The following is a 25967-nucleotide window of genomic DNA, read 5'->3' on the forward strand; positions in this document are numbered from 1 at the left end:
CAAATTTAGAGCAAACTTTATTAAAGGTTAAAAATAGCAAAGTCAGGCACAAAACATACTTGTTAAAAGTATATTGACAATGATTGAAATATACTTAACATCACTTTCCCTTTTATTCCAGTTGTTGCGACTTACACAATTAAGACACTATGCGTTCAATACAAGAATTGATGGATAAAAGAAAAACGAGATAATCGTCACATAAAACTTCACATTCGTCAACATAAAAGTAGTATCTAAAGCAAGTCATCTTTAAACTGAGAAAATTATATTTAAAAATTACACTTACAAAATCAAATAACTTCGTTGTCACACGCATATGACATTTTTGTAGTATTGAAATCACCAAAAACATGTCTCTAAGCTGTTCTCAAAGAGAGGACCCGAAGGGTAGTGCAGATCCAGAGGTTCAAAGTGAAATTGGACATGCAATGCTTAGCCGAGCCTCTGTTTGAGGACAGCTAAACAAAGATTTTAGGCAATTATCTTAGAAGTGTGAAAACGTCAGATAATACTTTTTGCTGTCACAGCAAAGATAAGTTCCAATATTTAGTGTCAAATAATACGGCCGTCTCTGAGTGGGGGAGGGGTAGAGAAGGGGGGAACAGATTTGAGCCCCCCTCATCAAAATATTTGTTGGACTAGCAAAAACATAACAAAAATGAATACTATCAAATTTGTGTTGCGTTTTTAAGTTTTTTCGTAACACACCCCCTCCAACAAAGATCCTTGATACACCATTGTCAAAGACGCGTCTCAGTTTTATCACGTTTCAAAAATTCGGAATATCTAGGGGAGCTACTCTATCTTATTCCTTGGCAGAAAAGTCAAACAATTTTATTAGTACTTGTATTCCATTTCAAAGGGTATACATCATACATTGTCCTTATCACTGTATACCTTATGACATATATATCATGCATATACTTTATCATACATGGTATAAGACATACATTATCCTTTGATAGGGAATACAAATAACACTAGCAAAAATAAATTATCTAAAACTTAATCAAATCCTTAGTAACATAGACTTATTCAGTCTAAGTTACCCCCCCCCCCCTCCCGGACATGGTTTACCGCTTGAGCAACAGTCTTACTATTCACGGCTTTAAGCATCCGTGCACCCGTGTAGCTGTACTCAGTTGATGAGTGTGTGTGTGAAATTTGAAATATATAAACAGGGAAGTTGACTAGCATGCCAGTGGAGACCCAAGCAGAGAGAGACCAGGCTCATTTTCCAGATTTTACCGTCATTTTTACTTTATTTGGGAAAATTTACTCCAATTTTGCCCGTCCCCCAGTATTTTCACAAAATTACGCCACTACAAAAAAGATGTATTTAATTTTTGGACATACAAACTCATTAGTTACCACGTCATTGGGATTAATTCAGCGACATACATAATTTTACAAATATTATCTCTGTATATTTAAACCTAGAGTGGTTTGTCGCTAATTTGAACTGTACCTAGTTGTTTTACAGTAATTAGGTCAGTATAGCAATCATGGATGCTTGTTCTAAGAAAACATTGAACGCTGATTTAATTAAACTGAAGGAGTTAGCTATGTCTAAATGTATGCTACACACTGATTTGGATTTTACGCAATATATGTCAATTCTAATATTCTGGGTTAGAACATAGAAATCAAGTAGCCTTAATAAGGTGAATGTTTAGATATTTTCGATGTAGCTCAATAATTCCCCACTCCCCTCTCAACGCTTAATAATATATTATGGCAATAGTTGTTTTTTTATTATTATTGTAATATTTTTGAATATTTTTCATTTGATACCACACACAGTCACCCGGAGTAGAAACTAGCGTCAGATGAAACGTATTGCAGGTAGAGAGAATTTTGGAGCATATGTATGCATCTAAAAATTAGATATGCATGGAGCATATGTATCTAAAAACTGATTTTGGGAGCAAAAGCATACTCTCGATTCTTCATTTTGAGTTTGATGCCTTCAGCATAACTGTTACCAATTCAGTATGAGACTATGCAAAAAACAAATCATTAGTCTTATTAATCATCAAGATAAACAAAAGCCAAACTAGGAAAAAATGATAATAAACTAAATGATTGTTTAGACCAATTAAAGTTAGTGAACAATAAGAAAAGAACAAATCGGGAATTCCTTTTGCCTCTTGCAACCAAGGAAAAAAGGACAAATTGGGAATCAACAGATGATGTTATTAACTCAACCATGCAACAATTAACAAGTGAAATAATAAGTAAATACATGAAGAAAAGATATGTCAAACTTCAATACTAAATTAAGGCACTGATTTACGACTAGACTCCTATATCACTAATCAAGACTAGAATTCAACTGCGAGAGCTAAAGAGATTATAAAATAGAGTATTTTCATGCAAAAAAAAAGTCTGAATTAAGCTGGCTGGGACATGCATCAAACCTCTGAAAGAGGGGCTACAGCGAGTTTATTATTCAACAGTTTAAACTTTTATTTTTCGTTTTCCTCAGCTTGAGTCATTTTAGAAAGCATACTCATTCCATGTCTTCTAGCAACTTTTAACAAATCACGAGAATTTAATCGTTTGGTTCCAAGAGAACTTAATAAATCCTCCAAAGCAGTTTTTGTACCAATATCTATTTCCCCATGCATGACATTCTGTAGCATCTTCATTATTTCACCAGAGAACCCACTGTCAACAACAAAATCTCCAACCCAAGCACTATTTTCAATCACCTTTGCTAAAGTGCCCATTCCTAGAATCCACATTTCAGCCAGTTCAGGCCACTGTCGCTTATATCTAATTGAGATGACTAACTTACGCCTATCATTTGATTCTTCAAAATCAATAGCATCCCAAAAGAAACGAACACACGAAGAAATAAAGTTGAAGACCATAGGATCACTGTCTTCAGCTGGTAAATAGCGAAGAAGCATAATTCCTGAAACAACGAAATTTCCCAAAAGAACAACATATTCGGGTTTTTTGTTAATATCCCCTACACAAGAAAAAACAAACTTGAGGAAAGCTTTAAAGGCTGGATCATCATTTATCAGGAACGGCTCCATTGAAACAAAGTTCATAAAAACGGTGCAAATCGAGATAATAGCAGCCTCACTTTCTGGAACTTCACGCCCAGCTGATTCGTCATCACTAAATAACCTAAAAACAAAAGTCAGTCTTTTAATCGTGCTCATATGTTTACATATATAAAGTTCATATTGTATCTAAGACAAATAATATGACTAATTCTAAGAGACACACAACATTTTTTACATGTGTCTCCCCTCACCCTATTTAATTGTTTCTAGCTTTAATGTTCCAGTGACTTCTTTCTTTTTGCATTAGATGTACAAGGAGAAATTTATGTTTATTGAAGCCAATACAGAGGCCTCGCCCTCTACCTATATTCATCTGAGTTCTAAACAGTACCACCAAAAATAAAACACCAACCGCTACAATAATTAAGTTTCATAAAAGTATCTAGAATGCCGTACTTATAGCTTAAAGTTAAGAAGAAAAGGAGGAAATTGTGTCAATCAGTAGAGAAATCCTAAATAGAATTGGATATATCCTTTTAAGGATATGTTCTTTTAAAAGAAAAACGGAAAAAGATCTGTTATATTATTAAATTTCAATCGAACGAATTTTTTTTCTCAGATTGAATGATTCTATTCAATTGAAATTAAGTTTAGCGTTTGAATCAGATTTATTTCTACAAAATAAGCGAATCGGGATTAGCCCGGGTATATGTTTTTTTTTTCGTTTTGTAGAGGCCTAAATAGATTTAATCAGTTAATTGACGATCTATTTGATAATCACTTGAGATAGAAAAACTAAAGTAGACTGGTTAGATGTTTATCTACCCCTTTTTTTCTTATCTTTATCCTTTGGTATCCTTTTGCTATTTTTATTTTTTTTTAATTACATACACCCCTAAATTTTAAAAAATAATGGATTTGAACTATTTATCTTTCACTTTTTCCTTGTCCTCTGGTATCTTATTGGTAATATTATCTTTCCCTTCTTGTCTTGTCCTGCTTAGCCTACGCTACCCAAAAACGTAGTTGTATTTGGAACTTCATTGTGACCCGTGGACATTGTGGGGGATTATTTTTTTCAATCCAGTCAAAGTTTGTTTGTCAATTAAGAAAATCTAAATACGCAAATAGGATAAATTCTCATATGTAGCAGAAAAAAAATTCAAATAATTTTTTTGATTATAATATTTTAAGCTGCATTCATCACGGGCATTCCAACAAAGAGAAAATAAATACTGCTCTATGGATTTCGCTATTCAGTCACTAATTTCTTTGGTCTTGAGGATACTTCGAGTTTTGAACAGGTCCAAATTGGGGGGGGGGGCAAAACGAAGCATAACTCCTCATTCAAATTTAGTTAGTGGAAGCCATAAGGTGTTTAGTTATATTCCAGTACATTAATCCTAATAATGTAGCACAGAAACGAAGAGTTTGAAAATGCAGTTTGGATGGTTATATATTTTTTGTTAAACTTCTACTACCATTGACATATCATTATAGCACTGAAACAATTGAAGCCAATGAAGCTGCAACTGTTCGTCTCTTCCCCTCCACCCTGATTCTGTTCTGAGCTTCACTTTCTACCTCTTTCTCCATTAAACAATTGAAGCTAATAATGCTGCAACTGTTCGTCTCTTCCCCTCCACCCTGATTCTGTTCTGAGCTTCACTTTCTACCTCTTTCTCCATTAAACAATTGAAGCCAATAAAGCTGCAACTGTTCGTCTCTTCCCCTCCACCCTGATTCTGTTCTGAGCTTCACTTTCTACCTCTTTCTCCATTAAACAATTGAAGCTAATAATGCTGCAACTGTTCGTCTCTTCCCCTCCACCCTGATTCTGTTCTGAGCTTCACTTTCTACCTCTTTGTCCATTATTTACCTCCCACGAGTTACTACTTATTTTAAATCTTTGATTATGACCTCTTCCTCCGCCATTCGAGGATGTCCTGCCGTTCATTCGGCCCATCTGGATTGTCGAAAATCAAGCTTTTAGGTTAGGCCAATAAATATGACCTAAATATAATACCCTTCGCACCGCTTATTGCTTAATCTACAGCCAAGCTGTTGCTTCAGAGAGGGAGAGTCTTTTTTTCCTTTTTATTCTGTACGCCTGTTTACGAATAAAAATTAAATAGTAATTTATAGTAATGAATAATAGAGAATAAGAACAAATTAAAATTAATACATGAAGAATAATTTATGTATGAATAAAGAATCCTTAATTAAAAAAAAAAACGACTTAAACGTAATAACCTCTGCACAGCTTACTATTTGATCTGAACTCTCTCAACCATTCGCTTTAAACTCCCCTTTGAAAATTCATCTAGAAATATACATAGCATATCCTCCTCAACCTTTTGAAGGCACATAGTTTCCGAACTACACTTGCCAACTCTCGTTACCGTGTTTTTTTTGTATTCTAATCTAGGTTCCAAATCTTATCTTCCTATTATTCCAAAATTTATCAACTGTGATAAAAAGACTATGTGCAGTGACTATTCCACATTTTAGATAATGATTGCCCCACCTTCCCAACTAATCATACTACTTAAATAGGTGAAGCTATCCACTTGGTCAATTTGCTCTGTATCATACGTCACCACTTCAGCTTCGTTTATTTCTAATTTAAGCAGCTTAGTCATCAAATTTAAATTCTCAAAGCCACCAAAAATATATTCATTTTACTAACGCTTTTGCCGAGGAAACACAATTTATCTGCATAATTGAAGTCTAGGAGACGTTCACCATCTCAAGGTATGGTTTTTTCCAAGTCCTATTTTTTTGTGCAGAATATGTATATTTTGTATTGGAAAATATACACTAATTGAGGTAAGACTGAAAAGCTTCGATGCATCTGAAAACATTTACATAACCTCTATCCGCATGGACATAAGCTAGTTTGAGATTATTCTTCTCAAAACCAACAATAATTTGGTGTTTCTCCCCCTCCCCCCTCCCAACCACTTTGTCAGAAGAAGATATTAAGATTTTTTAATTCAAAATTGTTTGAATTATATACAAATGAAGGAATATGAGGTATAATGTTGAGTAGAGTTTGAGTATGCAGATAAAAACCTTCAAAACAACAACTTGAGTTGTATTGCTCCCTATTTGTTATTAAATAGAAAAGACCAGTTTTTTTAACTGAAAATAAGGAGCGACATTAAAACTTCAAACGAACATCAATTATTCCGTATACAAAATAAGCTGTTCCCTCCTCAACGCCCCGCTCTTTACTCTAAAGTTTTTATTGTTTTAAAAAGTAGAGTTGTGAGAAATAGTCAAACTATTTTTTTTCGTTTGAGGAAGGGACAGTCCCTTTCATATACGAAATCCTGTCTGTCCATTTTAACTTTTTAATGTCGCTCCTTACTTTCAGTTAAGAAAAACTTGTTTTCTTTTTATTTAATTTCTAAATGTTTCTGAATTAATGCAAGTTTTGATTTTGGCTCACCGTACATGAATAATTAAAACGAAGTTTGCATATTAATTTCAGTTTTTTTTTCGCTAAATGGCTCTATCAAAGTTTTAAACTTTTAACTTTATTTACGAACGTTTGTATTAGCAATAAATATGTATAATTTACAAATTACCTTATATAATGAACTTCCATATTCCTATGTTTTTATTACGTATATGAGGAGATTCGCTCCCTCTTGAATACCTCCCTTTTTACACAAAAGTTGGAATTTTTTTCCAATTATTTTCAGAATACTCCTGAATCACAAAGGCCGTTTAAGTAGAATAGACATTTCTTTTGAAACTAAAAAAAAAAATACTTCAGCACAAAGAGCGAAGTATTGAGGAGGGAACGATCCCCCTCATATATATATAATAATTTCTGGTCGTTTTAAGTTTTAATGTTGATCCTTACTTTCAGTTGAAAAAACTTGTTTTTTATTCAATTTTTCGTTTTTTTTTAAATAATGCAGGAAAATCCAGCGCCCCCTTTAGGGAAATTTTCTTCCCCCATGGATAGATCCTCTCATGTAACCCCTAACCCCTCCCCCCACCATAAGAAAAAAACCTAAAACATCAGTTTACTTCGTAAATAACCAATACTATATCATGAAAAGAGAAATCACCAATGCAACAGCACAAACACATTAAAAAAAAGACAGAAGGAGAAAAGGAAGACTGTTTTCCTAAATTAGTGACTAATATAGACCAGCACTTGAATGAGGTCTTAACCCTACTCATCCATACAATCACATAGGTCAAACAGCATAGCCATACACAATCAACCATAAAGAATAATCCATGGACAGGCAGTCATGTCGTCAATAAGTATAAGTCGTCATTTACCAAACAATAGAAACAATAAAGACAAATGATTCAGAGGCAACAACCCAACACAAGGGCTCATCAGGAGAATACACTTGCCTATAGGGTTTCGCCACATTAAATTCTCTACCCAGCCAAGTGTTGTGGCTACCATAGAATATCCATGGCATCCCCGTGTCAGGTATCATCCCCAAAATACATGCCTTTGAAAAAAAAACAGCTAATGTAAAACAACCAAGTAACACCAAAACAAGCTTATCCTGTTAATATATCCCTCTTTTTAGCAACAATAGGTAAACTAAATATGATAAATTTTACCAAATCACAAATATTAACACATTACAAAAAAAAAATTGAATGAACTAAACAATTATAGAATTCATCTTTACCATGTGGCTATTTTTAAAAAAAAAAAATACGTTCTATTAGAAACACAATTCAAAATAAATGGCGCTGCATCATCATTTGTCGAACCTCCGAAATTAGTTGAAAATTTCTTTAAGTATTTCCACATAATTCTCTTGATATTTATCTAAAAATTCGTTATAAAGAAAACAAATTTTTTTAAATTGCCAAGTTAATTTATTTGCAGAAAATAAACAACAGGCAAAATTCATAACTTGTAGCCCTTCCCCTGGGAACTATGGGGGATTAAGTCGTCCTCAAAGACAGATTTATTAGATTTTCAACCATGCTGAGCAAAATGGCCATCTCAAAATTTTGATCCGGTGACTTTGGGAAAAATGAGCGAGGGAGGGGGCCTAGTTGCCCTCCAATTTTTAGTCACTCAAAATAAGCACTATAACTTTTAATTTCCGTTAGAATGAACCCTCTCATGACATACTAGGACCACTGGGTCGATGCAATCACCTCTCAGGAAAAAAAAGAAATAAACACGCATCCGTGATCTTTCTTCAAGCAAAAAATACAAAATTCCACATTTGTGTAGCAGATAGGAGCTTGAAACCAGATTGGAACTAGAGGAGCTTGAAACATCTACAACAGGGTTCTCTAATACGCTGACTCTGATGGTGTGATTTTCATTAGGATTCTACGACTTTTAGGGGGTATTTCCTCCCTCTTTCTCAAATAAGGCAAATTTTCTCAGGCTCGTAACTTTTGAAGGGTAAGACTAAACTTGATGAAACTTATACATTTAAAATCAGCATAAAAATCCGATTCTTTTGATGTATATGTTAGCATCAAAATTCCATTTTTTAGAGTTTCGGTTACTATTGAGCCGGGTCGACCCTTCTACAGTTCGTTACCACGAACTGCTTGATTCTTTTCTAAAAACACAGCAGGATAGAGAGACTAGGATAAAAAAAAATTACATATATGATTTTCTCTGCATCACATGACCGGTAAAAATATAGAAATTACTTAAGAAATAACTATTTTGAAAAACCACTGGAAGGGAAAAAAATGTAATAAAAAAAAAAGATTTGCGAAGTCCATCTTAAAATATATAATGATTAATGAGTGAAATTTTATAATTAAATTAGTAAAAACTTGACAAGTAAAACAAAGACAGGATATAAAGTGATAAACTTAATTAATAAAGAAGATTGCTTGAACAAATCCCTGTTAGTATGCAAGTTGAACCCTGGATTCTCTGGTGACTACCCAGAGCTTCCCACCCTGAACCAACAGACATGTCTGATAATCATTGCATAGCATTTTATTGCAGGTCTTACTATTCAATACAAATCAAATCTAACAATGTGATTAAAGTCGTATTAGACTTGGATAACATTTAGTACTATAGATTTGTTAGTGCTCAGGTGAAATTTAATTAAGCTTAAAGTTTGTACACACAGTTATTTGATAAATAACTAAGTTATTTATAAAAACATTTACCATTTGAAACGAATTTCTTACCTAGTGTCTCCTGACAAAGAAGCGCCAAGCCAGTCGGACGGCGTTGGAAGCTGTTCTTTCTGCCAGTCTCGGAAAAGTCGCCACTGATACTTGGCATAGTCTAAGAGAACTCTTTGTAAATCCATTTCGATCAGCATTTTTCGACGAGCATTATCAGGCATCAAGATAAGAATCGCAGGCAATAGTAAACGAAGGGGATCTGGTAAAGATGAGGTCCATTTAGTTGTCGATTGTTTTTTCAATGATGTGAGTTCTCTGTTATTCTTTTCAAAACATTTGATAGAGTATTCAACAAGAAATGGAAGGAGTACATCAACATCATCTGGAAGAAAATGTGGATCTTCTGTCAACCATACACTAAGGACTCTAATACAAGCAGCCACAAAGCATGTTGTCTCAGTGTTAGACATTAATTTAGATGTTTGCTTGTTTTCATCTTTAAATTTAAGAAGAAAGCAAACAACAGCAGTTTCTGCACCACCTAAAGCAGCGTAGACTTGTTCTTTTTGCTTCTCATCAAATTTCTCATAGGTGGGTGTTCCCATGTAAACAATGAATGACTCAATAATCGAAAATGACGCCATCAGCAGCCTTGAGTTCTGAACAATTTGTTCCAATGATCGATCTTCAATTATCATCCTTATTTCTATACAAGCTAAGTTGACAAGTATAAACAAAAACTGACTCGTAATTTTTCCTTCAGTCTGCAAATATTCAAACCCGAAATTTTCAATCATCTGAGAGGCCAAAATTAAAGCAGGATCACGTTGTTGGTAAGTGATTTTACTACAAAGAACACCCATTAACTCATTGCAAATAACAGCAGGCCAATCCTTGAAAAAAGTCTTTGGCACGTCTGATGGCATACATCGAAGGATGTGAGCTATCTCACTCGCCATTGCAAATTTCTTGTCATCAATTTCCTTAGCAAATTCAGACGAGAGTCTGTTCAAAAGTCTTTGAAACGTTTCAGGATTCCTGTGGAATAAACCTTCAGATTCAACTTTTGAAAGTTTGACAATTAGTTGAAGAGCTTCTTCATCCTTAAACATACCTACGTCATAAACGCGGACTAACTTCTCTACAGCTTTGTTTTCAACTGCAATTTTTCTACCCTCTTTTGTAGCTAGCAAAGCTTCAAGGCAATCATAGGTGTCACTCATGATCAATAGATCATCCTCTGAATCAGCAGAAAGAGCCATGTCAAGCAATTCAGGAATAAAATCACTCAGAGACTTACACAATTCAGGCACTCTGCAGAAAACTGATAGGGTAGATAGTGCTATGGATTTGTACATGGAGCTTTCGTTGTCAGAAGATTTTACTAAAAGCTTTATGAAAGCCCAATCTATAGCTGCAAACAACTGTTTTAAGTCAGACGGTTCAATCTCTTCAGCTTTGAGAATTTTGGTGATGAGGAACAGACCAGCCATCTTCTCAGTGACAGTTTTAGCTTGACTTAGAGAAGCAACACACATTTCCACTGACTTGTTAGCCATTTTTGGTCCCTGGAATAGATACATGTAATTAGAAATAAATAACTATGATAAACGTATGTTTTTTAAGCAATGAAGTCTCCATGAGCAAAATATGACAGACTTGTTAGCAGAAACTTGGAAGCAATTACTTTTTCTAGACTGTACACAATGGTGAATCCAGGTTTTTCGCTGTTTTAGAGGGAAAGAGTACTAACATTTTAATGACCTTTTTAAATAGATTTATATAGGAAAACTTCACTCAAGCCAAGGGGAAACGGTCCACCCCCCCCCATTTTCACCTCCGAATATACATTCCATGTTAAACCACTTAGTTTCTTGTATAAATCTTCATTTTTGTATTTGAATATATATGCTGCTAGCAAGCATATAAAAAGGTTGAAAGGAAGAAATTGGCTTTTGAATACTCAGAACATGGGAGGCTCGTAAGAGAAGAAGCTTGGGAGAGGAGTGACCATGTGTATTACAAGTAAAAGACTGTATAGAAAATTCCTCTGACCCTGTCTTGCAATTATATCTTTTGCATGTATACTATAGTGCCATACTAAAGTATGCAACCTAATTAACAAATGTAAAATTTCTCAAATGATTTGGGAGCAGACTCGTTCTGACTCAAATTTTATACCAAGTGGAAAAAGAAACTTAAGACATTATTGGACAACAAATTTTAATGTGCAAAGGCGCAGATATTCTAGGGGCAGAGAATTCCAATAAATAATCTAAAGGTAATATTTTGTAAATAAAAATTCATTTTTATTAAGATAAAGTAGAGGGCGCAGTTACCATTATTATAGGCAATTTGAATCCGAAATTTTAATTTTTCCCATGTCTTCATCACCATTCCTTGAAAATAAAAGTAAATAGATCTAATTAAAGAGTTAGAAGTAATCGATTGGGTCGACATAATTAATAATTTTGCAGAGGCTAAAGTAAGGAAAGTCAGATTTAAATAAATGGAAAATTTTGTTACTAAATGAAAATTTTATCACTAAATGAAAATTTTGTTGGAATTTAGCCTAAAAAATTTTGGGAAAAAGGGGAAGGGGGCTAATCCAGATTTTGCCTTGAGCACAGGAAAGGCCAGAACTGTCACTGCATAAATACCGGCTTCAGTTTTGCGTTTCAAGGTATCAATAATCTTAGGATGGTTAGCATAACTTCTCCCTAAGGGGTCCCAGAAAAAAAAACGATTCAATAGGGTACAATTACAGATCCGAGATGGTCAATTGACATCAGAAAATCGACCGATTACTTGATTTCCAAAAACGGTGTGTGAAAGAAGCAGTCGGGTCATTTATGGCACAGTCTTCAATTTTTGGAAACAAAATTTGTTAAGGACAACATGATAATGTCTGCTATTTGCTAATTTTCAAAGAAAAATGGACCAATGATGCTGCTGGACCCAAAAACAACGTTAACAGGTTTTTTTTTTCTTTGAATTTTTTTTTTTCAAAAATTTTGTGGAAATGTTTCTTGAATTAGCATCAAACAAAACCAGAGGAGTTCACATTTCAAAGTATTCAGAAAAATTGCATTCAAGATGTTTTGAGGGGCTTCCACAATACTTTACCCCTTCCCCTATTTGCAAATATATAGCCCAAGATATAAATTTCCCATGATTTTAACATGTGTCATTCTTGCTTCAAGTTAATAAATTGAATCAACACATGATAAAAATGGAAAAAAACACATGGGAAATATATCATTTGGGCTTTATTTGCAAATGGGGGGGGGGGGTAAAGCATAGTGGAAGCGTCATCAAAATGTATTGAATTTTCTGCATATTATGAAGAGATTTGTTTTTTTAACACGATTGATTTTCAATAGTTCCAATTGTCACTTATACCCCATTTTTAGCCTTAGGATAAAGGTCTGCACAAGACTAAAGAAAGCACTTATACAAAAAAATATTTTTACTTTATAATATGCAGCAAAGTTTTATTAATCAGAATTAATTGGAATTTGCTGACCAGTGGAACATCAAAACATCTGACCATTGCAAACAGTTTTGAAGTCATACCAGAATAAGAAATATTTCCAATTCCAGTTTTATATATCTGAAATTTATCACATTCTATTTCATTACACAACTTGGCTTAACTTTGAAACGCCTATGGTTGAGGAAATGAACCACAAAAGTAAAAGCATTTTAGTTCTTAATCAGTGCCAAAAAAAAAAAAAAAAAAAAAAAAAAAAAAAAAAAAAAAAAAAAAAAAAAATTAATATTCCAACTTGGTACTTCTGAGCATGCTCTAAAGACTAAAGCCAGAAAATTAAAAAATAGCTGTTTTTTACCAAAAAAAGTCAAAAATTTTAGTTTTGGACACATAATCTACCATGGCAGTTTTTTACTTATCTCCTTTTGGTTTTCAAAAGAAAATTGGATTTTTTTAACACTTTCACATGATTCTGGACATTAAATAGAACCTAAAAACGCCCACAGTGTTTCTTGACAGTTCACTTCCTTGTCTTAAATGCGTCTTCTGCTTCTCCTGGACATTTTGGAAAATGTAACTTAACACCTTTCATATTTCCACAGCCGCACTGTCATCACTGCAGAATCCATTATTTTAATCTTGAAACGCAGACTTATCTTTCTGTTATTCAAACTTTTTTTGACAGTGAAAAACACCATGGGTCTTGATTACTCTACTTTTAACACCTTTGCTGTATCCACCATTTTTACTAATAACCTAATAAAAATATCCTGCTTCTAACAAGTATCCTGTCTCTATTTTCCTATTCTATTTCTATGTTCTCTATGTTCTATTTCTATTCACCTCAAGCAATGTTCTATATTATATGTTCTCTATTTTCCATACATATTCAACCTCACATATTCAAACTACCATATTTTTTTCCATATTTTGTTGACTTGATTGAAATATACGTCAATCTGTACCTCTTTCATTTGATTTACAATTGATCTATTATATATGGGCTGATATTCCAAGCCTTCCAATTTAGCAGGAATAAGCAAAGAAGAAACTACCTTCTCATTGTTGTCACCCAGAAATCCCAAAATTTAATGCTGACATCATTATAACCAACATCATCATACAGTTTTTATTTTTAATGTTATTTATGGATACAAAACACCATGTAGTAATAACCACATGATGTTCCAACTGCCATCTGAACAACAGAACCAAACACATCCAACATTGCACCTTATTTCACTCTGAAGTTTGAATTAAGGTAACCTATGATTATAACGTCAGTCAGTATCTTGTATATGAAGATGTAGTTTTTTTGTCAAAAACTGATTTTGTTTTAAATCATGTGTTAATTACTTAATTAAAAAAAAGCACCATATATAGCAACTTACTATAAAATGAGTCCTTAAACAGCTCTCAAAAATGTTCCAGTAAATACTGGAAGAAGAACAGTGGAAGAACTACTGGAAGAACAGTGAAGAAGAAAAAAAATGGAAAAAAGGAGGATACATCAGTGCTCTCCGTGTAAAAATGGGATTTTCCTTGTTCAAGCCAAAGGACTATAATTGCCTTAACAGGGCTTTCATCCACGGTGATTCCAAAGGTGTACTTTTTATTTTGATCTGATTTGGTTTCAAAATAATTAACTTGGGTTTACTATTGGTTAATGTTTGTCCTTTACTAGGTTATAGTTTCTACTCCAACCACAGATGCATATGTGTTGCATCTGCTGGCATTCCACAGTGTTTGGTACTAAGTAAATGCAGCTCTATAAAGCTTTTCTTAGGGATTGCATATAAAGCCATTCTCAAAATCGTTAGTAGCCATTAAGTAGATAGTATGGCTGCAGTAACACGGATGATTGGGAAAATAGTAATCTTTGTCTGCAACTTTTTTTTGTAAATCAAGCATCAAAGAGACAGACAAGATACAAACTGTTTCTGGAAAATTATCATTGCTGATCTCTTCTTGCTCTAATTCATCTGGCAGAATATCAATATCCTCTGATTGTGTATTTGATTCAGCACTAACACTTGTAATGTCACCAGGGGCTGCATATTCTCAGATGGTCTTGAAAATTACTCCCATTGTCTGTAATTTTGTTCACTAGTTTTGTGTAAGCCAGGCTGTATTCTCCATTTATCTTGATCAAATTAGAAGCACAGGTACTGTAATCATGCATCCCCAAAAAACCACCAGCATGCAATGGCTGCTGACCCTCTTATCATGTCAAACTTCAATTAATGAGCAGTTACACAGAGATACCTCTTGCTACTTGCAGTCCAGATATCTGCAGTTGACCAAAGATAGTCCGAGTTTTGAAACTTTTCAATGAGGCTTTTCCTTATATTCCGGAATTGCTTGTTTTATTTGGAGCAAGAAACTTCTTATGTATGATTGAGACAAATGATGCCAGGCCAGTAACTAAATCATGAAATGCTTCCTTTTCAATTACCAAAGCTCTCGTTTCTTCAACTATATAATTCGGAATTACGTCATCAACTACCACCTTTGGTAGCTTTATCATTTTCTTCTCTAGAAAATGACCATATCTATTTCTTTGTTTCTTGGTGTAGGGCAACGGAGCAGTAAAATGTTTTGCAAAAAATGCAGTAGGGTAAAGGCACCAATGGTTCGACAATGTAATTTGGAAACACTGTCGAAATTTTTCTTCAAAACAGGATAACTCTGCTTAGTTGTGACTTGGATCACCATCTTTTGAAGCCGTTATTATATTTTGACAATTCAAAATGTGAACAATATATCCAATACACTTAGATAAGAAAAGAATATTCAGTTCAATCAGTTTCCTGTTTTTGACACAAAATGAGCTCCTGACAATTTTTTAACTATGTAATGTTCAAACCGTCATTAGTTAGTTATTTTTTGGCAAAACAAGTTTGGATCAGCACCATTGCGTCAAGATACATCTCTTCTTCTCTAAAATGTAGCCACATTGTCTTTTTCTTGAAAAAATCAAATTAAAATGGCAGCTAATATTATATTGACAAAACCTTGTTCAAGTATCAAAAATTCTTGTCTGATGTAGTGGAATACCAGGCCAACTAAAATGTTCCTTCAGTCAAATTCAAACGTAGATATTGGCTTCTATCATGGGATTTATTTCTTTTGAGAATACATTGTAGTAGCCTTATTAAAATTTTCGACAGACAGCAACAGGCCCTGTCAAAATATAGGTAACTCTGTCAAACCTTGGCTGAACATGTAAAACATAAGAGAAACAATTGGTGTTGAAATCCAAAGGTCTTCTGACGAAAACAGTTGTTGGATTTCCAAGCAATTTCTCAACAATGACAGATTTTGACGATACTATTTCTAATAATATTTCAAAAGAAAAAGAAACATAAAAAATATTTTTTATTAAACTGTAGTTTTATTGATTTGATGCTATATGCCAGATTTTTCCATCATCTGAGGAACTGCCACTTGGCCTCATAGCATTTGACTTGAGCATTTGAGCATTTTAAGCATTTGACTTGGTTGACCAAAATATCCTAATTCATTTATCACCGAATTACTTTGAAGTACACTCTCTTGGTAAATTTTGTATATGTTTTTTTTTTTTCAAATAGATCTCAAGTTGTAAAAATACAAAAATGTTCTCTCTGATCCCGTCTCTACTTGGTGCAGAATTCCTTAAAGAACCTTGTTAGGACCACTCTTATATTTAGTATTGATTAAGAACCTGCTGATCCTCAAAGTATGTCATAGAAACATCAAAAGTGACCCATCAAAATCCTACCCATGTTTAGGACAGGGTTAAGAATTTACTGACGGACTTAAATTCCACTAAGACAATTACAATAACAATATACTTCTTAGAATTCTTGAAATCCCCTCCCGTTTTTTAGACCCTATCCCACACAAAATGCTAGTGAAACATGTTAAAGTCCTTGGTGTCACAAATTTCTAGTCATATTAAGTAGGACAGGCACATTCCAAGGATTCCGGACTTCCCAGACAAAGGATAGTCAAAACTAAAATTTTTAAAATGGATTAAAATGGCAAGTTAACTTTGAAATGGCCAGATGTTGACAAAGTTTTCACTGTGAATTTAAAAGAAATCTCTGCTGGATCATTAAAGCTGAGAGGAACTTGTCCATTCCAGATAGCATTTAGAGATACTATTCTTGTGGCTCAGGCCTATATGCAAAAATGTCAAAAAGAAAGAAAAAAGGCATATGTCCTAGGTCACACAATTACACTCCATATGATTGTCCAATTTCGTTCCTATTCCTGAGAAAGTTTTTTTCAGTTTTTTGCTTCCACTATCTGAATAGCATTTTATATATTTACACATTAAACAAAGTTGAAGAGAAACCAAGAAATAAAGTAAAAAAAAATAGGCATCTTGAATGCACAAGGATCTATCCACAAGCATTCCCCAAGTATTTCGACACATGTCAAATTGCATTTCAACTAACACAAACAGGTTATTTTTTGTTCTGTCAAATTTGTAGGTGAAAACCATCCAATTTCAAAAAATCGGAATTTTGTATCTTTTTCTGATAAAACTTCAAACTTCTAATCCAACAGTAAGATTCCTAGATGTTTTTCCTACATACTGAAACCCTTATTCAAACCAAGTCTTTAAGTTAAGCCTTCCAGAGTAGAAAGTTGCTTTTTTTTACAAAACTGTCAAATCACTGGTGCCTTTACTCTAGAAGTTACTATGTTGGACTGAGTAGAATCTTCAACTTCTGGAGCTTCCTTTGTATAAAAGAAGCTCGGAGATGGAGAGAGATAATTTCTAAGGAAACAATGACGCTTTTGTAATAAGGGTCCTTTGGCAGGAAGTTGTCTGTTCAAAAAGTTAATGCTTTCAGAAACTAGAATTTTTAGCTAATCCTAATGGTTTAGGGAATGAAAGAAAACAGCAGGATCTGAAGTTTTAGCATCACAGGCTAAAAAATAACCTTTCATTCCTGATCATAACTAGCTCAAATGTAAGCACATAATAATTCTTACAGAACCAGTTCTTATCCAACATAGGGTTCCTTCAAGAGGAAGTTGGAAATTGACTGAAGGGTTTCATTGAGTACACAGACTGGACAGTTTTTGCAGATAGCTGAAACATTTCCTTTTCCAACTACCTTAACTTTGAATCATTTTCTGTCAAGAATTGTTGGAACGAAAATCCACTATATTGCATTTTAAACTCGTTGGCTATTCAAACCAGCCGAATATATGAAATCACTTCTTAATTGACCCAGAGCAACATGCCATCTACTAGTCAAATTGCAATTTGTTGTGTCCAAGCAGGATGGCAATTGATATGTAGTTTGTATTTCAAATACAGTAGCAATTGATTGGATTAGCAATGCTTCTTGACTACTAAGCTCCCTGCAGTGTGTTACTACAGCCAGGTTCAATCTCTGGGTCAAATATTACCAAGCTAAGTTCAAGCCCACTGTGCCAATAAAGGATGCTCAGGTAGAGAAAAAAGTGCTAAAAAATTAATTTCAAATATACCGCCAAGAGCATATTTCAATATGCGTTAGAAATACATGGAAAACATTTAAATACATGTTTAAACAGTGCACAGGTTATTCAAACATTCTTTTCAGTAAGGTCAAGGAACTCAAATTCAGGTTATCTCGGCATAAAAGGAGATCTATAAAGAATTTTTTAGCATGATTCTTATGATAAAGTGAGAATTAAATCAGAAGTAGATAGAGGTATCTCACAAGTCTCAAAACACTTTCCTTGTGCCTTAGTTGAGCTTTATATCTATTTGGCAAATTTTCACTTTTATAATATAAAGATTGTGAAGGATCAATACCCCTTAGAGAGGGGATAGAAGGAGGTAGGTGCTTCAAACACCTTCCCAGGGATCAATGAGGCTTGGGATTCATTTCTGAGTTTTATTTACCTTCCTTAGCTACATTTCATGATAGACAAAAGCCCTTCATCTAGAATCTTACCCCAAAATTATATATGCTCAATGAATTTCCTATAGGCTGGCTCTTTTCTTCCTAGCTCTTGTTGCTGTTAAAATAATATGAAGAAAAGAACAAGTGTAAAAAATTCATTGCCTAAACTAAGGCAATATATATTGCCTAATATATATTAATTATATAGCCTAATTAGGCTATATAATTAATATATAGCCTAATTAAGGTAGGCTAGGCCAACATAGGTTGTTTCAAGCAATGTGATTTTAGGAGTGATATTGGCCTAATTTTTAAAGGAGTTTAGTTTTTAGAATGTTATGATGTTTCCTTCAGGAGAGGATAACCACTAAATAAGAACCCACTTTTCTGACAATATTACCCAAAAACAACTCACCTGACAAAATTAAAATGAATGTGGATAAAATATTTGTTGAAATAACTTTAAAAATAGATCTTTGAAAGGAAGCATGATAATCTGATTAATGGAAACATCCTACACATAAGAGCCTAAAGTAAAAATTCTGTTGTTTTCTCTTAGTTTTTATGTTTAAAAAAAAAAAAAAACTAAATCTTCTGATGTTCAGAGGCAAGCAACAAAGCTTCATGGAAAGCCTAAAATCACCTTCATATGAGAACCACCTCAAGCAAATCAAGCTACCTACCTTTGTTTATGGATATATGCAGAGTGATATGATGCTGACTGACAAACTTCAAAAGGAAAACTCAACCATTTTAATTGCAGCCAAAGTACCAACCATCATCGCACAAGAGGACACTCCAAGAAGCTGCCAAAGTTAATCTCCTGACCAAAAATCTGTCTAAAGTACTTCTCAAGAGAAGTTATAAACCACTGGAATGAATTGAAGGACTCAACTGTCAGTACTCCCACCATCCAGTCTTTCAAATGTTAACTTGATAAGTGGGAGAAGAGGCAGTGGAGTTTCAACTGGGACTCACCAACTCGAGACCCCTACAGATCCAGACAAGCATGGATCCAGAACTTTAATTTGGAAGGGCCACAGTGCCAAAAGAGAAAGTGAAACATCCCCCCCCCCATCTACATTTTTTTTTTCAATGATTGAATTAATGTTTACTATTGTAACAGGAGATCAACTGGATCACATTGCCACTTGGATAAGGCATTCAGAAACTTCATCAAGGCCAAGATTACCACTGAACATTGATATCCATTGGCCAGTCAGAGGCAACCCCAGACAAAGGGAAAGTTATGCACTTGTTGCCAGTTGTATTTGGTAAGTTGTAATATTTTCGATTGCTCTTTGATATCATTACAGTGAGGTAAGTTTGCAATATAAGATGAGTGGATAATCTATGCATCTGAAAATCAACATGAAAGGCTCTTATAGAAATATGACAAAGAGATATAGAAAATTATCTCTCAAAATACAATGTCCAAGAATGTACCCATTGTTTAAATGACAATGTTTGAGGGGACTATTTCTAGTATAGTTACGGATACTGTTGGAAAAGGCACCCAAAAACTAAAAAAAAAAAGGCAAGGAATAAGAAAAAGCTTAGTAAGTAGACTGAAAAAAAACAAGGTTTGCTGACTCTGCAAAACTTATGCCAATCAAGATGAAAAGAAGACGTGGCAGAAGATAAACAGTGCACTTTGGTGCAGTGGACAACAAACTCTTGAGCAAGATTGATTTTTTGTCCAAAATTTCTCTCAAAGAGACTAGAAAAGAACTGAATCAGGTTCGGAATATGATGTCAAGAAAAAAGCAACAAATGGGTAAAGAGGGTGATAAATGGTGCTAGCATACCTGGCCCTAGCAGCAGGAAATGCATCTTCCAAAGAATATTACCATGCAAAGTGTATAGTTAGTCTCATGGTGCCCTGAAACAGGTTCCACATTTGAGAAAAAAATAAGTATAATCAGGTATCATGTCAAGGGAGATGTCAAATATACTCACTTTACTATTAACATAGGCTTGGCTGAAGAAATTGAGAAGCAAAACTTCTTACTCCCAATTGATATGAGGCTATGCATGATCCTTGAATCATTTTATTGCATTGATATGTTGATATCATTTATTTATTCATTTAACAGCTTGTAAGCATAACATACAAAATCAAAAACTGGCAACTGCTAGAATATTTAACAAAAATAAATGGTAAACTTATGGATTTCATGGTTTTTATTTCAGAAAACAATCGATTTTTCAGTCCTTATTTCTTGTATGCAGTGCTCAGTAGTATCATTTAGGAAGATTCTGAAAAAATTGATTTGGGAGGGACAATTGCCCCTCCCTTGTATCCAAGCTTGGGTCCAGTGGACCTTAACATTTTTAGTCAGGATGTCCTCATCTAAGGACATGGTCTAAATGCCCCATTTTCAATAGCCTGTAAGATGATGTGACTTTGTAGATTTGCACTCTATACCCTCAGATATTGGAAAACTTGAGTGGTACAATTTCCATCCAAATTTATGTCAAATTTCAATTTTTATTGTTTTTTTTTTTTTAAGTTGATCTCCAATTGTGTGCCAGGTATTTTTATTCTAGTTCTACTGCAGTTCTATAAGAATAATTCCATAAAAAACTACTGATTTTTTGTTCTTTACATCCAGAGCCATCTATTGGCACTTATTTTAAGCAGTAAAATGTACAAACAAAATGAATTGATTTTTTCAAAGTCTGAGGACAATGTGACTTGTGCTCCACTTTTGGCAGTTTTTGGTCATCTTGTTTTTAGCAGTTTCTTCTTTGTGTTTTGCAGTTTTCTTTGTATGTTTTTTTCCGGTCTTAGTACATACTTTTTAGATTTTTTTTTTTTTTACAGTTCATTTGATATGCAGCCAACAAGGACAGTCCAGTATACAGATATTGTCAATATGTTGGATGAGATAGATTTATTGCCTGAGCTTTCTTATTTGCAAAATTTGGATGATGAAGAGGAGGATTGGACACCAATGAACATGCAAAACCAAGGTGATGATACAGAAACATCATCAAAAAGTGATGACAAGGAAGATGCTGTACCCAATATGATGGCAGCATCAAATCCAAAGCAGCATTGACTGATCTGGAATAATGTTACATTAAAAAAAAAAAATATATCCATCACAACTGAGGAGTAAGTCCACAACAAGTTGGACAAGAAGAATCTACAAAATACCTAAATGAGTATTTTTATACATGTACTGGAGCAGCCAAACTTGCATGCTGGAAATAGCAGACACCTTAAATTTCACCAGATTTTGCCAACTTTGGAACTACTTTTGCTTGGTCAACAATAATACCAAAGATACTTGGAACCCAGTTTGGTTGTTGATGGTGCCACCTGTCATTGACTAAGTCTTGCAAAAAATGAGAGTATCACACCATCTGAATACATTTCAGTTGAAGAGCAAATAGTTTTTTTCACATTGGAGATTTAGACATAACACATTAAGCAATACATACATGGCAAACCCACCCCATGGGGTATAAAGATCTTCATGCTCTGTAGAAGCAACAGCATAATGTTGAAATTTCATGTCTATCAGAGAAAGAAGAGTATCCTTACTGACAAACAGAAGGAATTTCAATCAGTTTGGGTATGGTTTTAGCCTTGGCAAGCTGTGTACAGTTCTATCCTTGTACAAAACTCTTCCTTGACAAGTTCTTTACAAGCACAACACTCCTACAACAACTATAAAAGAAGAGGTTTTATAGTACACATACCATAAGAACAAACATGGTACAAAGCTTGCCTCTGATGCAGCCCTTGAGAACAGAGGCAGAGGATCTTACCATGAATTAATAAGATGCAACTTGTGTCTGGTGAAGTGGATGGACTATTGGTCAGTCATTATTGCCTCAAACATGATAGGAAGTGGAGAAGTGAAGAAATAGTGCAAAAAAACTAGGCTGAAGTATTGGTAATGCAACCATAAGCTACTGTAGTATATAACTGGTCTGTGGGCAGAGTCAATAAACTCAACCAATTTGTTTTGTATTACCAAGTCTTCATTTGCTCCAAAAAGTGGACACTGTAGTACCACAAACATGGTATGAAGTTTGACTCTGATACACCCCTTGAGAACAGAGGCAGAGGATCTTACCATGAATTATTAAGTGGCAACTTGTGTATGGTGAAGTGGATGGACTGTTGGTCAGTCATTATTGCCTCAAACATGGTAGGAAGTGGAGAAATAGTGAAAAAACTGGGCTGAAGTATTGGTAATGTAACCAGAAGCTATTGCAGTGTACAACTGGTCTGTGGGCAGAGTCAATAAACTCAACCAAATTGTTTTGCATTATCAAGTCTTTAGTTGCCCCAGAAAGTGGAAACTATAGCTTGTGTTCCACTGCTGGTCAGTCATTATTGCCTCAAACATGATAGGAAGTGGAGAAGTGAAGAAATGCTGCAAAAAAAAAAAACTAGGCTGAAGTACTGGCAAGGCAACCAGAAGCTATTGTAGTGTATAACTGGTCTATGGGCAGAGTTAATAAACTCAACCAAATTGATTTGCATTATCATGACTTCATTTGCTCTAGGACACTGATTCCCAACCAGGGGTACACACACCCCAGGAGGTATGTGAACACCTTGCAAGGGGTATGCAAAGGTTCCAAAAATTAATTTAGTCTACAGCCTTATAACTCACTTCTGACTTGGTTCCAACATTTTCCTTACAATCAGATACCACACTATACATAATTTCAGAATCAATGTCCAAAACTTTTGTTTTCAATGACCTACTAGTAGCTGCAAGGTCTCATTAAAATCACTCTTTGTTCATTGTATTTCCACTCTCAGCTGCAAGTCCCTTGCAGGTTGCCCAAGACCAGTATCTTGTCATCTGTTGAAATACAAAGTGGTTCAGATACTAATCAGGATAGATTCCTGATTAGAAATAGCAAGCAGCCAAATGATGGTACCCCAGACTTAGAACCTGCATCTAAGAAGAAGAACTGTTATGAATCATGTTCAGTCAAAGTGTGTTGGTACTTGTCAGAATACTTAGGACTTGGATTTAGTGTGACAAAGTCTGATCCAGTGAATGCTCAGCGTGTTCTTTGTGGGCAAGTCTTGGCCAACAGTTCCATGAAACCTGCATCTCAGCAACAATGCATCCTTCTAATGTTGGAAAGCCTATAGAGTATTTCAAGCACTCACTAGTAACTATTTGGAAATTGCAAAAGTGGGATCAGTTTCTTCCAATGCTCTCTGGGCTTCATATGCTGTTTCCTATTTAGTTGCAAAACAGAAAAAACTGCACACCAATGCCAAAAATCTGACATTACCAGCCCTAATAAAAGGCAGTGAAATAATGTTTGATACAAAAACAGCAACTGCCCTCAAATCTATACTCTAGTTAAACAATATTGTTTCAAGAAGGATAGAAGAAAGTGCAAGTGATATTGTCATACAGATTGTTGAGCAAATAAAGGTAACAAAGAAGTTTGCATTCCAGCTTGATGAAAGCACAGATGTGTCAGGTGAATCCCAAATGATTGTTTTTGTCTGATATCAAGATCACTCTGACATAAAAGAAAATATTCTTTTTTGTCAAAACCTACAGTCAAGAACAGCAGAAGAAGAACTATTCATAGTGAGTGAACAATTCTTTTGAGAAAAAAGCATCTTGTGGGACTGGTGTCTATCAGCTTGCAGTGATAGGGCTGCTGGCTTAACAAGGAAGAATAATGGGCTCATGGCCTGGATAAGGAAGAAGAAATCCAATCTGAAGTGGTTGCACTGCAACCACATCATATCTGCACAAGACCCTCAACAAGGCTATAAAAGTGATCAACTTCATCAAAGCCAAACCCCTGAGTTCAAGACTGTTCAAGTTGCTATGCAAAGTGATGGGTTCAAAACATCAACATTTACTTCTGCATACAGAGGTTTTCTGGTTGTCTTGTAGAAAGATTTTAGGCAGACTTTTTCAGCTCCAACTAGAAGATCATGTTTCTTCTGGATCAAAAGTCTGTATTCAGTTCACTTTTTGAAAACCAGGACAGGGTCTGCAGGCTGGCCAATCTTGAAGATATTTTTGACAAACTGAATCTCTCAATGCAAGGATTCTGGATGGACAAACTGTCTGAATTTGAAGATGTGTGTTTTCTTCAAAAAATTAGAGTTCTGGCTTAAAAAGGTTCAAAGAAACAGCATTAGAGCCTTCTCAACCCTCGACAAGTTTGCAGAAAATAGTGAAATTGACAACCTCAATACAATCTGTGATTTATTTTGGAGTATCTGACAAAGTTGCAAAATTAACTTGTGTCATCTTTCTTATTGATTATGGTTCAAGATAAAACTCAGGATTCAATCCAAAATCCATTTGTTGAAGATACAACCTCAAGCCCAGTCTCAGTGACAAGCTTACAAAGAATTTGATTGAACTTGCCAGTGATTGCACTTTAGAACTGAAGTTCTAAAACATAACTGTTTCCCAGTTTTGGTTGGAGGTGAAAGTAGAATATAAGGAGCTAAGTGACATTGCCATATCTGTTTTGTTGCCATTTGGATTTACTTACCTTTGTAAAGTGTCATTTTCAGCAATGTCACTGATCAAAACCAAACACAGAAACAGGTTGAGTGTACAAAATGACTGTCTAATTGCTGTTAGTGACATCAAGCCAAGATTTGATAGTATTTTAGCAAAGAGGCAGCCTCAAGTGTCAAATTGACTTTTGTACATAGAAGAAGAAGAACAATTTTATACAACACAAAATGGAGATAGGCTACAATACACTTATTCCCCTTCAAAAGGCTTCATGGCCACAGATACAAGAGAAATACTTGTACACATTTAGGCACTGTTATATATGACAATGAATATTGTGTTTTTGACAATTTTATCTTAATGAAGAAGACAGTAAAACAAATATGTTAAAGTAAGGGGTATGCAACCTTCTGGGGCCTTGATTGGGGGTATGTAGACCAAAAAAGGTTGGGAACCACTGCTCTAGGAAGTGGACACTGCAGCTTGCATTCCACCTGATTGGAGTAGTGAATAGTTAGCTTTACCACACCAAATTTAGAAAGGCCCAGATTCTAAGAGCTCTAGGCTATGTCCAAGATTCCCTGCATTTCTATCTAGAGGTGGCCATGTCTCTGATTATAGCAAAGAGGTGACACCCATGAGACGAGAGAGACCATGGTAGGTCCCTTTGACTAACAACAAGGAAGACAAAATTGATGTGCCCTCTGGTGTTGAGCCAAAAAAGGAAAGCATGATTCCAAAGACCATTCTCTCCTGTAAAACCTGACTCTAGGCCTACTTTTTAGCCTAGCATGTTCCATTTAAAAGTAAAAAACCTCTATATGTTTAAGATTAAAAGGATTTTATATAAAATAAACTTTCTAGATCATTTAAGATATTGTAAAACATATTTCACCTTGAATCCTTTGCCTTGGATATTTTCCTAGCTATCCTCGCTTTCTTCTTGAACATGACACGCCCAAGCGGAAAT

At 34.7% G+C, this 25967-nt stretch overlaps 1 protein-coding gene across 1 annotated transcript; it reads right to left on the reverse strand.

Moving 5' to 3' along the window:
* Window positions 1-25967, reverse strand: LOC136032253 (neurochondrin homolog). Its single transcript, XM_065712491.1, has 3 exons — window positions 25893-25967; window positions 9189-10696; window positions 1-3144 (listed from the first exon to the last, which is right to left on the reverse strand). Exons 2-3 carry the CDS (start codon window positions 10685-10687, stop codon window positions 2472-2474), a joined length of 2172 nt encoding a protein of 723 aa, XP_065568563.1. The 5' UTR covers window positions 10688-10696; window positions 25893-25967; the 3' UTR covers window positions 1-2471.

The sequence above is a fragment of the Artemia franciscana genome, chromosome 10, assembly GCF_032884065.1.
Source record: "Artemia franciscana chromosome 10, ASM3288406v1, whole genome shotgun sequence".
In the NCBI taxonomy this organism is placed as follows: Eukaryota; Metazoa; Arthropoda; class Branchiopoda; order Anostraca; family Artemiidae; genus Artemia; species Artemia franciscana.

Bases quoted from the DNA above. Each gene is read 5' to 3' on its own strand.
- LOC136032253 (XM_065712491.1), bottom strand. From the start codon at position 10,687: ATGGCTAACAAGTCAGTGGAAATGTGTGTTGCTTCTCTAAGTCAAGCT. The intron at 3,145-9,188 runs GTAAGAAATTCG...TTTTGTTTTTAG, and splicing joins TCTTTGTCAGGAGACACTAG to GTTATTTAGTGATGACGAAT.